The following is a 16,680-nucleotide window of genomic DNA, read 5'->3' on the forward strand; positions in this document are numbered from 1 at the left end:
CTCCAAGATGAGCCGCAAACACGCACACACACCAGGAGAGGAAGCCGGCAGGAGTCCAACTCATGCTCTGCTCACTTTTAATTGGGGCTAAAATCAGGGGGTTAAAAGCAGAGGCCCAGTGGATTGTAAATAGAATTAATGAGTTCACGGCTGAGCCTGGAAATGAGCCGCGATGAGACTTTGGGACCGAATGACTAAGACGATGGACACTAAAGAATAAGGGCGACGGAATGAATATGAGGAAGACCTGCCGCAACGGGAAGGAAGCTCAAGGAGAGCCACGCAAGCCACATACTCATCTCTATGAATGCCCTACCCTGGCTTGAAACCTTCATTTCAAACACATCGTTTCTATGAAACCCTCACTTGAAACGTCAACCCTTTCTTGAAACCTTACTTTGAAATCTCCAGTTTGACTTGGAACCCCAATTTAAAACTGTACTTTAGAACCTCTTTCTCTTTAAACCCTCACCCGGGCTTGGAACCTTAACCCTTTCTTGAAATTACACTCTGAAAAACCCAACCTCCACTTAGAACTCTGATTTTAAACTCTGCTTTGAAACCCTGACTCTGGCTTGAAACCCTAATTTAAAACTCTAACCTTCATTGTAAACACCAACACAGAAACTGTTATTTGTAACCCTAACCTTGGCCTTAAACCATAATTTGAAACGCTAATCCTGTGTTGAACCGTAACCCATAATGAAAACCGTAACTTCAAATCTTAACCCAAACCCTACTCTGAAACACCAACCTTGACTTGAAGCTATAATTTGAAACGATACTTTGAAACCCCAACTTTTACTTTAAACCCTAACACAGACTTAAAGCTGTAATTTGTAAAGCCAACTTTAAAACTTTAAATTTTAAACCCCAATTAAAAAAAAACACACTTTGAAACCCTAACATTTATTTCAAAATATAACCAAGGCCTGAAACTGTCATTTGAGAACCCTGTCTTGAAACCCTAACCCAATATTTAAACCCTAATTTGAAACGCTAACCTTTGATTGAATCCCTATACCTAGTTTGAAACATGAATTTGAATCACTAACTCTCCTTTAAAATCCTAAATTGAAACTCTAACTCTGTTTTAAATGCTTAATTTAAATGATCCTAGCCCTGAAAAATCTCTGAAGAAACTCTGACCCTGTCCTGAAAGCTACCTTGAAACCCTCACCTTGGCTTGAAACCCTAACCAACTTTGAACCCTAATTTGAGACAGAAATTAAACCCTTTGATATCACTTAAAACCAGAGTGATGCGGTTCGGAGTGACTAAACTAGACAATTGCAAAAAATAGTCAGTGACTCTCTTGAGGCACCACATCCATCCATCCATCCATTATCCACAACGCTTCTCCTCACAAGGGTCACATGCGTGCTGGAGCCTATCCCAGCTGTCTTCGGGCAGTAGGCGGGGGACACCCTGAATTGGTTGCTCCACCTACAATATGCTGTAAATATTTTTGTATGAAACCATAAAAACAAGGTGCGATTGTCAAGGGAAAAGCGGATTGCGCCAAAGACCGGGAATGGGCGTCAATGAATGAGAGTATACTGCATATTTTGAGAGGCTGCTGGTAATGATTGGTCGCCTCATTCACTGTTTGCACTTGTGCATTTTTGTAACAGACACTCTCCACACTTTGCTTTCTAGTCACAGTTGCATATGGAATTATCATTTTCATATAATTTGATCAATAACGTTCAAGACGTACCTCACCGAATTTCCTTTTGAAAATCAATACATCTACGATTGACTGGCCACCAGTCCGGGGTGTACGTACGCATCGCTTGTGAGGATAAACAACAGTTTGGATAATGGGTGGATGAAAACAAATACATTTGCTTATATGAATAGCTGAATTATTAGCAGTTGTTATCATACAAAATGTAATAATGGGTTCTAAGAAAAAAAGTGTCTTCTAAAGTAATCAAACTTCTCATGCCAAACTGTCCTCACCACTTTGCTACCCAAATGAAGTTTCCACCATGTTTTATGAAGATGTGAATCCCATTTTTGAGTATATGGGCTATTTCTCCCATTGCTTAATATGCATTTTCCAGGATAAAGTATAAAGCTCTTTGTTTTTACCTTTATTTGAGATCACCAATAACTTTGAAAATGTAACTGTAACTAACTTACTACTTACTACTATACATAACTTTACACAACCCAAAACCGCTTTGAAAATAACAGCATTTTTTTTAAATGATCAAATTATATGCAAATGGCCGATAAGGTTGTGCATTATTGTAAAGACTGTGTAATTGTTTAGTCGTTTTCAGCCATGTCGCTCTGTCTGAGGCTGATTCGTGGGCAAGGTTCTGTTTTAATTGTATCCATGACGACCAGTTCACAGTGTGCACTTTCACCACACACACACACACGTACACGTACACACAAACTCACTCCAGTTATGGTTTGGCTACCTCCTGCGCCATGCCTCCTCTCAATGAAGAGGCAAAGCGGCGTTGTCTGTTTTTGTGTCGGCCGCCCACTCCTCTCTCGTCTTCCTCTGTCATCTGGCCGCATGTTTGCGTGGATGATGTAGAAGAGGAGGATGAGAAGGAAGATGAGGATAGAAGGAGACGAAGAGGAGGAAATTATGCACAATGGGACACTCGGAGGAAGCACTTTGAAATGAGGACAACCGTTCAGTTCAGTCCTCAAAAACGGACTGCTGTGCTTTCGGGTTTTTTTTTTCTCTCCCAAAATCAAAGCTGACAGACGTTTTTTCATGCTTCAGTGTGTGTGCGTGTGTGCTTTACAAAGATGTCAGTATTTGAAGGAGAAACAAATGTTTGTGTCCACTCTGCACCACAAAGCAGATGTCTGAAGTACCAAGTACCCGTTTGGGTGCCGATGCCGAATTGCACTCCGCTTTTGAGTCCAAATTACTGTCTCACAAATTGAAGTATTCTAAAGAACTAGTGGTTCACATGTTTTAATATTTGAGCCGATACTATTTATTTATACTAGTATCGTCTACTTCAAGGTTGTCAAACTCACTTTTGCCACGAGCCACATCGTGGTTATGGTTTCCTTCCGAGGGCCATTATTACGCTGAACCCAAATAAATGTAAATGCCTGTGACAGCAAATTGATGAATAACTAGTTTTCCAATCAGAAGCTAAAAAAACTCTTTGTTCAAATATTATTACCTTTATTTTAAAGAGGGATTAGGAACAAAATGCTCAAATGTTTTTTCGATGCACCTACTTGTTGCAATGTAAAATGATGTGGCTTTCCCCCGGTGGACTTTGACACCTGTGCTCTACTTCTTGTTGTTCCTTTTTTCATTTAAGAATGAGTTAAGTTTAGGGTTTCAAGACAGGGAAAGGGTCTCAAATCAGGGTTTTAAACCAGGGTTAGACTTTCAAGGCAGGTTTAGGGTTTAAAATTGGAGCTTCAAGGTTTCAAATAAGGGAATTAAGAAAGGATTAAACCTGGGTTATGGTTTATATTTAGGGATTTAATACATGATTAAGGCTTCCTAGCAGTTTTAGGGTTTTGAATGGTGGTTTCAAGCCTGGGTTAGGGTTTCAATTTAGGGTTTTAAGGCACCTTGAGTGTTTCAAAAGAGAGTTTCAAGCCTGGGTTTGGGTTTCAAACAAGGGTTGTGATTTCAGATTAAGGATTACACACAGTGGGACAAAAAAGTATTTAGTCAGCCACCAATTGTGCAAGTTCTTCCCCTTTAAAAAGATGAGAGAGGCCGGTAATTTTCATCATAGGTATACTTCAACTATAAGAAATAAAATGAGAAAACAAATTCTGAAAATCACATTGTCTGATTTTTAACTCATTCTGTGCCAAGGGCATATGTATTTCTATTTATGTCTTGACATATAGATATGTCTTTGGGATTGAATGAGATAATCAATATTTATTATATATTTATTATATAACTCATTCACTGCCAAGGAAATATTGATTTGTCTTTTCACAGTCCAGCCATTCAATCCCAGGAATTTATTTATATATCTTTTTTTTTAAGTGGGTGGAATTATGGTAGGAAATAATTATTTGGTCAACTACAAACAAGCAAGATTTCAGTCTCTCACACACCTGTAATTTCTTCTGTAAGAGGCTCCTCTGTCCTCCACTCGTTACCTGTATTAATGACATCTGTTTGAAGAGACACCTATCCACAACCTCAAACAGTTACACTGCACCAGGTTGGGAAGACTGAATCTGCAATAGGTAAGCAGCTTGGTGTGAAGAAATCAACTGTGGGAGCAATTATTAGAACATGGAGGACACAAGGCCACTGCTAATCTCCCTCGATCTGGGGTTCCACGCAAGATCTCACCCCGTGGGGTCAAAATGATCACAAACGGTGAGTAAAAATCCCAGAACCACGTGGGGAGACCAAGTGAATGACCTGCAGTGAGCTGGTACCAAAATCACAAAGGCTCCCGTTAGTAAGACATTACACCACCAGGGACTCAAATCCTGCAGTGCCAGACGTGTCCCCCTGCTTAAGCAAGTACATTTCCAAGCTTGCTAGAGAGCATTTGGATGATCCAGAAGAGGATTGGGATAATGGTATATGAAACCAAAACAGAACCTTTTGGTTACAGCTCCACTTGTCGTGTTTGGAGGAGAAAGAATGCTGAGTTGGATCCAAAGAACACCATACCAACTGTTAAGCATGGGTTTGCAACCATCATGCTTTGGGGATGTTTTTCTGCCAAGGGACCAGGACGACTGATCTGTGTGAAGGAAGGACTAAATGGGGCGGCCACGTACCATCAGATTTTGAGTGAAAACCTCCTCCCATCAGATAGGGCATTGAAGATGACACCTGGCTGGGTTTTCAGCATGACAATGTTCCCAAATACACCGCCCGGGTAGCGACGGAGTGGCTTCGTAAGAAGCATTTTAAATGTTCTTGAGTGGCCTAGCCAGTGTCCAGATCGCAATTCCTAAGCAAATCTTTGGAGAGAGTTGAATGTCCGTATTGCTCAGCAACACTCCCAAAACATCACTGCTCAAGAGAGAATCCGCATGGAGGAATGGGTGAAAATACCATCAACAGTGAATGAAAACCTTGTGAAGACTTACAGAAAAACATTTCATCTCTGTCATTGCCAACAAAGGGTATAAAAACAACAAATATTTTCCACCATAATTTGCAATAAATTCTTTAAAATCAGTCAATGTGATTTTTAGATTTTTTTTTCTTCCAATTTTATCTTTCATAGCTGAGGTATACCTATGATGAAAATGACAGGCCTCTCTAATCTTTTAAAGTGGGAGAACTTGCACAATTGGTGGCTGACTAAATAGTTTTTTGCCCCACCCACTGTATAAGGGTTTCAAGCCAGGGTTCGGGTTGAAAAGTAGGTTTTGAAGCCTGGGTTTGGATTCCAAGCCAGGGTAAGGGTTTCAAGACTAGGATAGGATTTAGACACTGGATTCGGTCTTAAAATTAGGGTGTCAAACCTGGGTTACGGTTTCAAATGAAGATTTCAGACAAGGATTAGGGTTTTATACTAAACACTCAAGACGGGTTTCAAATTAGATGAACATTAGTACATGCATTAAATAGATGAATAGCAGCCCAAATTTGGGCTGAAGTATCGATTGATGCTAACAATGGCTCCTTGTTGTCCAATCAGATATGTCAGGGCCTGCTGCGCGTGTTCTACAACCTCGGCGACGGCGACTACAACCTGAGTCTACCCACGTACCGCCTGGACAACGGCGAGTGGCACCAGGTGTCGCTGGAGCGCCACGACAACGAGATGACACTGCGACTGGACGGCGGCGGCGGCCAGCGGGAGGTGACGGGGGCACCGGGACGCAGTCGGGAGATCGTCATCGACCCCACGCTGGTCATGCTGGGTAACTCCTTCCCCTCGGCCCTGAACAAGAGCTTCCAGGGTGAGTTGTTGCAACAGCGCCCACTTGTGTTGGATTTAATACACCGACTCTGCTAGATGGGCAAGAGTACTGTATTGGAGCAGGCTACACTGAAAAAAATGCTGTGCGTCAGTTACTCAATTTTATTTCATCAAGTGTTTGCAATTTAGTGTTGTCCATTGGTCTAGTCAAATCTGGTAACAATCGGACAAAATCTGTAGGACAACACTCTGAAAACTATAACCCCACACTTCAACTAAAAAAAATGAATGTCCAGATATCACATCTAAAATATTTGACTTCACAGAAATTACATTTAATGATTTCTTATGACATGATTATTTGTTGATTTAAACAATAATGATTCACTCTAACCAACCTTAATGTTTTGCCTTGATATAAATCATTTTCTTAACATTTTAATTTTTGAACAAAACTTGAACTTAAGCAACTTATGCACTTTTAACTGACTTAACATGTTCACATTGACAACAGTTAATTAATTTATGGACAGTATATCCATCCATCCATCCATCTATGTATTTTAACACATGAGCCTTATGCAACACATTTAACATCTGGCAACATATGAACTAAAAAGATGAGGTGAGCATGAAGACAGAAGAGGGGAAGTGAAAGGAAAAGAAAGGAAGAGAAATGATCAAATGATGAGAGTAAGGGAAAAGGGAGAAGAATGGTAGAGAGGGGAGAAGAGAGGATGGAAAACAGTGGAGCCGACTGAAACTTGAATAACTTGAAGGATGGAGCGTGAGATCGACAGGTGGATTGGTGCAGCGTCTGCTGTGATGCACACTCTGTCGTGGTGAATAAGGAGCTGAGCCGAAAGGTGACGCCCTCGATTTACCAGTAGTTCTACGTTCCTATCCTCACCTATGGGTCATGAGTTGTGGGTGGTGACCGCAAGAACAAGCGGCTGAAATGAGTTTCCTCCACAGAGTGGACGGGCTCTCCCTTAGAGATAGGGTGAGAAGCTCGGTCATCCGGGAGGTACTCAGAGTCAAGCCGCTGCTCCTCCCCGTTGAGAGGAGCCAGATGAGGTGGCTCGGATCTGGTTAGGTTGCCTCCTAGACACCTCACTGGTGAGGTGTTCCGGGCATGTCCCACCGGCAAGAGACTCCAGGGATGACCCAGGACACGCTGGAGAGACTATGTCTGTCGGCTGGCCTAGGAACACCTTGGGATCCCTCTGTAAGAGCTCGAAGACGTGGCTAGGGAGAGAGAAGTCTGGGCTTCCCTGCCGGAGCTGCTGCCTCCGGCACCTGACCCACGGATAAGCGGTAGATGATGGATGGATGGATGGATGGATGGACAAATTCTGTAGTATCCGACCAGTAGTATTGATTTGTAAAAAAAAAAAAAAAAAATTGACACTATGGGTTCTTGAGATTGTATTGTAGGTGACCTCCATGATAGACATACAGTATCTACCAAATGTCCTTTTCCTAAGTGAAACAGGCTTCATGGGCAGATTGTTGATAAATTGTATGGCTGGGAAATGCCTCAAAAAAGCGAATTCTTGGGACTAAGAAAGTAAGTACAGAGCAACTTTAAATTTTTTGTGGTCTGTTTTTTTTTTTCCAGCAGTATTTATGCGGCTAAAAGAGGAGTAAAACTGTCCGCACAGATAAAAGCGTGTTTGGGCTTATGCTCCTCGTACGCTCAGCATTCATTTACATGCGAAAAATTACGAGGGAGGAAAATGTAAACAAAGCAAACAATGTCGTCACAGTAGACTGGTCAAAGCTGCAGAGGAAGCTGTGTGTGAAATTCATCGGCTGCGAAAAGCACACACACACGCACGCCCCCCCCCCCCCCCCCCCCCGCACACACACACACACACACACACACACTCTCTAGCAGAGTTTAATGGACCAACAACACACAACAAGCGGGCCGCTTATTTTCCACGTGCATCTTCCTACTCAGCACTTCCAAAGTCTCCCAGTAGTTCTGGTCTCTGGTGCAAGCAAATGAGACAAGGTTTTCTCCTGCCTTTTTTTGCAGCTTCAGGAGTCAGAATGAGATGTCTATAGTTAGCGTTTAGTCTTTCAAGGATGAAAGGCAGCCAAATTCCCCTGCAAATTCCCATGTTTCCCCTCACATTTTTTCCTGGTAAACATCCACTGATCGGGTCAGACTTCTGATCTCTAGAAATATGATTTATTTAAATATTTTCTGGATATACACACTGAAGAAACCCCAGGAGGTGTCTCAAACGGGAAGTGAACCCCAAACTTTTCTTTATAATATGTTCTATGCAGTCCCACTAGTGTAAACTTAATATTCTGATTAAATTGCATTTGTAGAATATAACTTAAGTAGTGAAATCCACCCCATTTTTGTCCATCTCGTACGGCGGCCATTTTGTCACTTGTTGTCAACTGAAAATGACATCACAGTTGCTCAATGCAAAAGCTTGAATTTCACACAGATTTACAAGGTCATTTTGTACTTGACAAAACTAATAGAGAGTTTAAGTATAAAGTGTTCAACATGCATGGATGTATGTACATGAGGCAATGATGGCAATTTTCGGTATTTGAGTTTTAATAGTTTATTTAATACAGATATACTCAGAGGTAGGCATTCCATAGATCCGTCAGTCCGTCACTGACGGACGCCCGTTTTGCTGATGATTGACGAATGACAGGGCACATTTTAAAATGACATCCGTCAGTGTAATCGTCATTAACTGCGTCCGACAGTGAAGGTCCGTTAGTCCGTCATTGACAGATGCCCGTTTCTGTGACGTTTTTTTGGGGGGGCTGACTGACAGACCAACAGACTTCTAATGGACTAACTGACGGACTTAACTGATGGACTGACGGTTACAATTCAGTTAGTCATAAAAAATGACGGACTGATGAATGATCGACCGGTACCCTTGCCGTTGACGGATGACGAACTAGCAACATTTTGTAAAATGCCCACCTCTGTATATACTAAGTATTGAAATCACTGAGTAATCGTTTTGCTAATAGTGATTTGAATCTCAATCATATTTATTATTATTTCCACAATCGTCAAGCAAAATTCCGATTAAAAACACACAATTGTTACATGGAAAAACTGTTGCACGGGATACTGGTATCAGTACCGTACTGTGATTTTTCTGCGTCAAAAATGGCTCGATACGATTTTTTTTAAACACGTGTTTAACAAAACAAAACAAAAAAAAAACCATACAGCTCACCAAGTCTCTCTTAAAAGCAAGTATATATAAGCGGCACCTGTCTACGGACATGTGAGAAACGCCTTAAGTGGCACGCCTGCTTCTGCATGTGGAGAGGAAAATGGCCTTAAGCAGTGAGTGAAGCGCCTGCCTCCCGGCCGCTCGCTGCCCCTCCGCTCCTCGGTGAAAAGCATGACGCGCAAATATATGGAACTTTTTTGCTTACATGGCCGAAAGCCCTCTTCATGAACAACAATTACACTCCCGCAGGCTGCATGAGGGATCTGCGTCTGAACGGTCGGCATCTGCCGATGGACAGCCAGAGCACACGGGAAGGCGTGTTGCAGATCAACGCGCAAGGCCTCACCCCGGGGTGCCCGTCCGACTCCTGCAGGAGGAACCAGTGCAGCCCCCCCTTCACCTGCGTGGACCTGTGGCGAGTTCACGAATGCAGGTGGGCTAAACGTAGCACCCTGCTGACACTCTGCACGGAAGCATAATGTTCCTTTAAAAACTTTGCGGGCTAATATGTTGAAGTCTGTTGCGATAGGATGAATGCTAACATGTCAACAGTGGGTACGCTAATACAACAGTAACATGTTAACAGTGGTTACGCTAACATAAGAGTGGATACTCTGGTATATATGTATATATATATATATATATATATATATATATATATATATATATATATATATATATATATATATATATATATATATATATATATACAGTATATCATTTCAATTGAGAAATGATTAAATGCTAACATGCTAACAGTTGCTATGCTATGCTAACACAAAGCAGGCAAATCAGCAACCTCTTCTTCATTTTTTGTTATCCCCCTTCCTCCTCATCCCTTCTGCCTCATCATCCTCATCCTGTTCACACTCCTCGTTTTCTTCTTCCTCCTTGTTCTCCTTGTCTTCCTCATCCTCCTAATAGTCCTCATCCTCCTCCTTATTATTTTTCTCCTCGTCCTCCTATTCCTCCCAATCCTCCCCTTCCGCCTCATTATGCTCCTCTTCCTTGTCCTCATTGTCCTCCTTCTTTCCCCCTTACTCCGTGTTCTCCTTGTCATCCACTTGCTACCTATCCTCCTCCTGCTTCTTGTTCTGATCACCCTTCTCACTTTTTCCTCATCCTTCTCATCTCCTGTTTTCTCATCTTCATCTTCTCCCCTATCCTCTTCGCCCCCTCCTCTTCCTCCTCATTTTCCTCTTTCTCACCTTCCTCCTCATCCGTGTCTTCTCCCTCCTCCTCGTTTTCCCTTCCGTCCTTGTTTTTCTCACCCACCTTGTGCGCCTCATCCTCCTCATGATCGTTTTCCGGGTCCCCGCACATTCTCCTCATCTTCATCTTCTTCCTCCCCATTCTCCTCCTCTTCCCCCTCATTTTCCTCTTCCTCACCTCCCTACTCATCCTCATTTTTCTCCTTGTCCTTTTCATCCTGGATTTTCTCCTGGTTCATCCTTTCATCCTTGTCCTGCTCATATTCCCCTTCCTCCTCGTCCTTGTCTTCCTCCCTTTCTTCCTCTTCATCCCCATCTTCTCCATCCTCCCCGTCTGCCCCCTTCAAAGGGGCTGCGGCCGGGGCCGCCCGCTGGCTCTGGGAGCTAATGAGCAACATTTCCGCCTCTTTGCTTTTAATATGTCCGCCGTGTGATCCACTCCGGCGCGTCTTTTTCCCGCCTCCGGGCTTCTTCATTGTACCTTTTCATCCAACTCCTCCGTGACTCTCGTCCCGTCTCAGTCTTGACCCGCACTGGGCGAGATGAAGCGGCACAGCTAAGTGCTCTCTTTGCTTTACTCGCCACTCGATGGCTGGAAATCAGGCGTGGGCGAAGTATGGCCTGCCAAGCATTTTTATTATCAATCCTTTTTTATCCTAAAACTAGTTCATTAAGATATATTTATTCCTTTTTAAAAAATGCATTTATCTCATTACATCATTTATTAATTGATCAATTGTAAATAAAATTGAACAATATTAAGTAGTTGTAGTAGTGTTATTTTACCTGACAAGCCTACTCTTATAATGTTTGTTTTTAAAAATATAAAACATAAGACTGTGTTATTTTCTTTTTCTGTTTTTCTTTTTTCTGGGGTGTTTGAAATGAATGACATCTCAGCATTTGTACGCAGTTACCAAGGGATTTTTTTTTTTTCCATAATGCATGCATACTGGAAAGAAAAGGCACACAAGCATCAGACGCACAGTTGCGACTGTTCTAACTCTGTTTACGCCAGGATGTTTACGCTCAAAATAAACACCTAACACCATTTTTTGGGAGGTTTCTTTTTCAATGTGGCGACAACCCTCTGCCTGATAAAAACTAAAAAAAAAAAAAAAAAAAGGAGAGCGTAGGAGTCCTTAAGCGCATCGTCTGCCTTTTTCCTCACGAACTGAGGCAATGTGATAACGAGGCTGTAAAGCGTTAAGTGTCAGTGATAAAGTCTGCTAATGACGCTGGGAGCTGCAGACTACATTTAAATCAGACATTTTTATTTTTATTTCTCTTTCTTTTTCTTTTTTCTTTTTGAAGGGAAAAAAACATTTCTGGGCAGAGAATTTGCATGCATAAAACATGTTGGTGTGTTGCCACTTGCGAAAGCGGAATGTTTACGCTCAGATCTCATTAGCGACGACACCTCGCTAACATCACCATGCGAGGTGATTGACAGTTGCTGCCTTTGTTGTTGCCTGTCAGGGTTTGTCTGAACTCGCCAGCAATCGCCATTGAAGTCGATGGCTTTGCTAGCCGATAGTCAAGTCAAAGTCACAAGAGATTGTTATTCAAATCCACAGGGTATAGGTTTTTCAATTGAACAGACTATTTTGTTCTCCTTCAGAGTCAATTGTTGCTGTTTAATACAGTAGATTGTTGCACTGCTTCACAGTAGTTCTTTTTTTGCTTTGGAGAAAAATTGCTTCATTTCACGGTAAATTGATGTTCTATTTCACAATAGATGTCTGTTCTCTTAAGAGTAAATTGTTCTGGTGTTTCATAGTAGATTAGCGTTATGTTTCACATTAGATGTTTGTTTTGTTTCACAGGAGGTTATTCTGTTTCAGAGTAGATTGCTGTTCCCTTCCACATTATATTTGTACAATATTTTGTTTTAGTGTAGATTGCTGTTGTATTTCAAGCTACATTTTTCTGTTCAGAGAAGCTTGTATAGGTCTTTTTCAGAGTTGATTGTTGCTCTATTTCATGTTTGGTTGTTGTTCTATTTCATTATCGATGTTTGTTTTCGAATAGTCGATAGTAATGAAAAAAAAAGTGTCAGTGCACACATCACGAGAATATTTAAGATTGCTTTACAATGGAGTACTATTGTGCTTTATTGCCAAACTTTTGCGTTATAACACAATCAATTTTCCGTTTTTATTGCGTTATTCCACAATAAAAAAATTATTGCAAAATAACACAAGGTTATTTTAGGAGGAAACAAAAGACTTCCACTTCCGGGTCATTTAAGTGTATGTATGTCAGCACTGGCAGAGATTCTTACATTCTAAAGATGTCCCACACAAGGACATACTTCGCATGCATAGGGATAAGGTATATGTACTAAATGTTAACAGTTGTTATCCATATTTTTCCTACACCCAATACATACATCATCCCGAATTACACACACACACACACACAAGACAGGATGGGCGTGTTTCTGTCAGTCAGTGAAATGGGTCCTGTTCCATGATCCATTTTATTATTATATTATTATAATGGCAGTGGTGCCCGCCCGTTCAACCATCCATTTCAGGGGCTGAACTATCGCTCAGGCCTGGCATAATCCATGTTATTACATGTGTTAAAACACTAGAGGGCAGACTATGCCTGTGCAATGTTACTGCAGAGTATGCACATGTAAAGTGTTGTGCAGGCAGTTAATCAAGGCGGCTCCGTGATATCGCAGAAGAGAACAGTGGTCTTGCTTTTTAAAACAACCTAACACAACACGCAAGTCAGTACTTGACCCGGTTCGGGACGAATAGAGGGATGGACAAAAACTCACTTACCTCCTTGCTTAGTCAGTCCTTTTAAAAAGACTTCTCGTCCTCCATCCATCCGTTCCATTTTGTGGACGGACGGATGGACCGTTTCCGTTTCGTCTCACGGACAGAATGGCCATCTCGCGGTATTTGTCCTGTTTAACAATAGATTGTTGTTTCTGATTATAATGTTTTTTTGGGGGTGTTTCACAGTAGATTCTTTTTCACAGGAGATTGTTGTTTTGCATACTGGAGATTGTTGTTCTATTTCAGAGTAGATTGTTATTCTCTTTCAGAGAAGATTGTTTTTCTCTTCCAAAGTCGATTACAGACAGCCACCATCTTTTTTCTCTTGTATTGTCTAGGCTTGCTTCAGCTTGCCAGCAATCACCATTGATATCAATGACTTTGCTCGTCTTTGAGAAGTCGTTGTTTCTTTATATTGGAGTTGGCAGCGTAGATAAAACCCAATTAGGCTCTCCAGAGAAGTGGAGGCAATCCGCAGGCCGGATTGAGTATACGGCGGGAGCGGACGCGTGAAGGTGTTAAATGTTGCCGTAAAATGTCCCGTAAAAAAAACTCACGCACCCGTAAAAAGGTCAAGCAGGGGAGTCGACTTCATGTTTATATCACTTTAAAGCTAATTCCAATATCAGACTTTGCCACAATTCTTCAGTGGATTGTTATCCTGTTTCACATGAGATTGTGGTTCTATTTCAGTGAAAGTTGTTCTGTTTCAGAACACATTTGCATGAGATTGTTGGTCTGTGTATATTGTTGTATTGTTTCACAATAGATTTATTTTTCTATTTCCCAGTACATTGCTATCCTGTTTTACAGTAGATCGTTGGTCTGTTTCAGAATAGATTGTTTGATTTCACAGGAATTTGGTATATTTCATAGTGGAATAGATTGTTGTTCTATTTCAAAGTAGATTGTTGCCCTATGTCAAATTTTATTTTTGCTGTATTTCACACTGGGTTTTGGTCCCATATTAGAGTTGATCTGAAGTAGGTTGTTGTTCTATTTCTACGTAGCTCTTTGCCCGGTTTTTAGATTGCTGTAATATTTTTCAGTCTAACTCTGTCTTATGCTTGTTCTCCAGATGTCCTCTGGGCCACATGATCCGCGTGAACGGCAGCAGGAAGTCTTGCGTGTACACGTTGTGTGCCACACGTCCGTGCCATCGCGGGACATGTGTGGCGCAGTCGCCGACCAAGTTCACCTGCCATTGCCCCGACAGCCACCGGGGGCGCCTGTGCGAAACCACGCTGGCTGTTTACAGCGACGACGTCGGCCTCAGCTTCAGCTCGCTCTTCGCCATCTGCATCTGCTTCATGGCCCTACTCGGTAATGGCGGCCATCTTGGATCATTTTATATCCGTCTACTCCCAAGCGATGATTCTTGTTTTCCATCTCTGAAGTTGTCTGTCCGTCTATCTACAGAAAGCATTTGATATGTTCGTGTACACCCTACTAAAATAAATATCAGATTTGAGGGCAATTTGTTCAAGAAATATTTACAAAAAAATGACATTTATAGTATTTTTTAATTACATTTTTACTAAATGTCAAAACAAATACTAATTTATTTATTGTATTTTAGCAGTACTAGTCAGACTAGGGTTATTTTATATAATTAAATATTCACAAAATTATACCATACTTTTGAAAAATGAAAAATAAAGCCATAGGTCCCCAAGTTGTTTTAATTGCCGTTTTAGAGTAGTTTGACTGGCCTTTCACGACGCTCAAAATGTTGTCTTCTGTGACAATACAAGTACGGAAACTGCAAAAAGAAAAAAATCGCCTGTTCATTGACCAGCCAAACGTTTTTCAAGCTTTTTCCTTTCATTGGTACTCAACAGTAGAACATGTTAAGGCCGAGATACACCAGTCCGACGTCTGTAAGCGTCGGGGCGTCTGATAGCGCCGTTTGGGTTGACTTCCCCTTTAATAAATTATTTGCATAAGAAAATCAGTCCCCTTATTCATGTCAAGGGTATTAAAATTCGATAACATAATGGGACAGAAAAATCAAGTACATTTTTTTATAAAGAAAATGCGTGATTAACTAGGAGTTAACTATGAAAAAAATATGATTAATCACAATTAAATGTTTTAATCGCTTGTGAGCACATGCTCTCTGGAGATTGCCATTCTTGTGATAGTGAGTCTAGCTATATAGCACATATTCGCTTACATTTTTTTTTTTAATTCAAGTGCAAAGTAAGAGATTGAATTAATTTTTTTTATCATTCTCAAATTTAAATTTTTAATTGTTTTTTGTGGGGGAATTCAAATCACTGACATTTCTCAGCTTTCAAACATACTGAGGGAACTCTCTGAGGGGAACTTACTGAGGGGCATGCCTGGAGTATTTACGTATGCAAATTGAATAGAAGACAAACGCACACAAGCATGCGAGCTCCAACCTGAGGTCATATTACTGACATGATTCAAATGACATGTAGTTGCAAGGTTGAAATTGAGATTCAGTGAGAGAATGTTGGAAATACGTGAGATTTTGAGTAATTGTAGACTCTCATTTGGCCACCTGCTGCACAAGCTGCTCATTTGCATAATGTTGTGTTATTTCAAAGACATGTCAGCTCTGCTGTCCACTCCCCCGCCACCACTAATCATGCTTGGGAGCATCTACAAATTACCTTCTTCATGCCAGAGGACATATAAATATGCTGCCCTTCATTATTATTTAGTGTTTTATTACATTATCTTTCTCTCAGGTCATAACATATAACCTGACTCTTACTTTATTATTTTCTCATTTCCCGTCTTGTCTTTTTTCTTGTTTGCTTCATTTTATTCTCTGAGGCGTCCTTGAGAGCACTCAAATGGAATGCTGCCAATGTGGACACCTGTCTCTTTGATAACACAGGCCTTCTCTTCCCGTATGAAAAAAATAAATCGTCTCACAGTTGTGAAGTACTTGGATGACTAACCAATCGATTAACCAAATAAATGTTTTTTATATATATATATATATATATATATGATTCAGAGGCCCACGATTCGATTGATTTCCGATTCAGAGGCCTTCGATTGGATTGGATTCCGATTCCAATGCATCACTACAATGGCTTACATTTTATAGTTCATGTAAAACACTGGTACCCTTTTTAAACAATTGCAGAACTCAAGGAAGAACAATGATTTATATTATACACTTTAACTTATGTCAACACAAATGTGCCAATGGCAGCATTTGTTGTAACAAATGTCTGTAACTTCTCCTATAACAAAAATGTATAAAAAACTATTTAAACTTAATGTGATTTAGCATAACCTGTGTTATAAAGAACGCTGCTTTTATTTAACCTAATGTAGCACATGATGTAGTATACCGGTATAAATGATATTGCAATTTGCCCTGTGATTTGGCAACCTGTTCAGGGTGTACCCCGTCTACTGCCAGAAGACGGCTGGGTTAGGCTGCAGTACCCCCACAACCTTCGTGAGGATAAAGCGGTATAGATAATGGATGGATCATGACTGGATGGATGATATTGCACTTGATTGGTGACTTTTATTTCACATGTAGTTTATGTTAGGATGTGATATTTTACAGTACAGTAGAGGGCAGTGTTAAACA

General features: G+C 41.0%; 1 protein-coding gene across 1 annotated transcript in view; it reads left to right on the forward strand.

Moving 5' to 3' along the window:
* The window catches only part of LOC147149863 (neural-cadherin), a 256,943-nt gene that overhangs the window by 226,032 nt on the left and 14,231 nt on the right, over window positions 1-16,680 (forward strand). The window contains exons 38-40 of the mRNA XM_086025213.1: window positions 5,631-5,895; window positions 9,338-9,521; window positions 14,173-14,417. Of these exons, the coding sequence (XP_085881339.1) occupies window positions 5,631-5,895; window positions 9,338-9,521; window positions 14,173-14,417 (694 nt within the window). The remainder of the gene's footprint in view (window positions 1-5,630; window positions 5,896-9,337; window positions 9,522-14,172; window positions 14,418-16,680) is intronic.

This window comes from Filicampus tigris, chromosome 3 (assembly GCF_054856515.1).
Source record: "Filicampus tigris isolate MCC_2025a chromosome 3, RoL_Ftig_1.0, whole genome shotgun sequence".
Classification (NCBI taxonomy): domain Eukaryota; kingdom Metazoa; phylum Chordata; class Actinopteri; order Syngnathiformes; family Syngnathidae; genus Filicampus; species Filicampus tigris.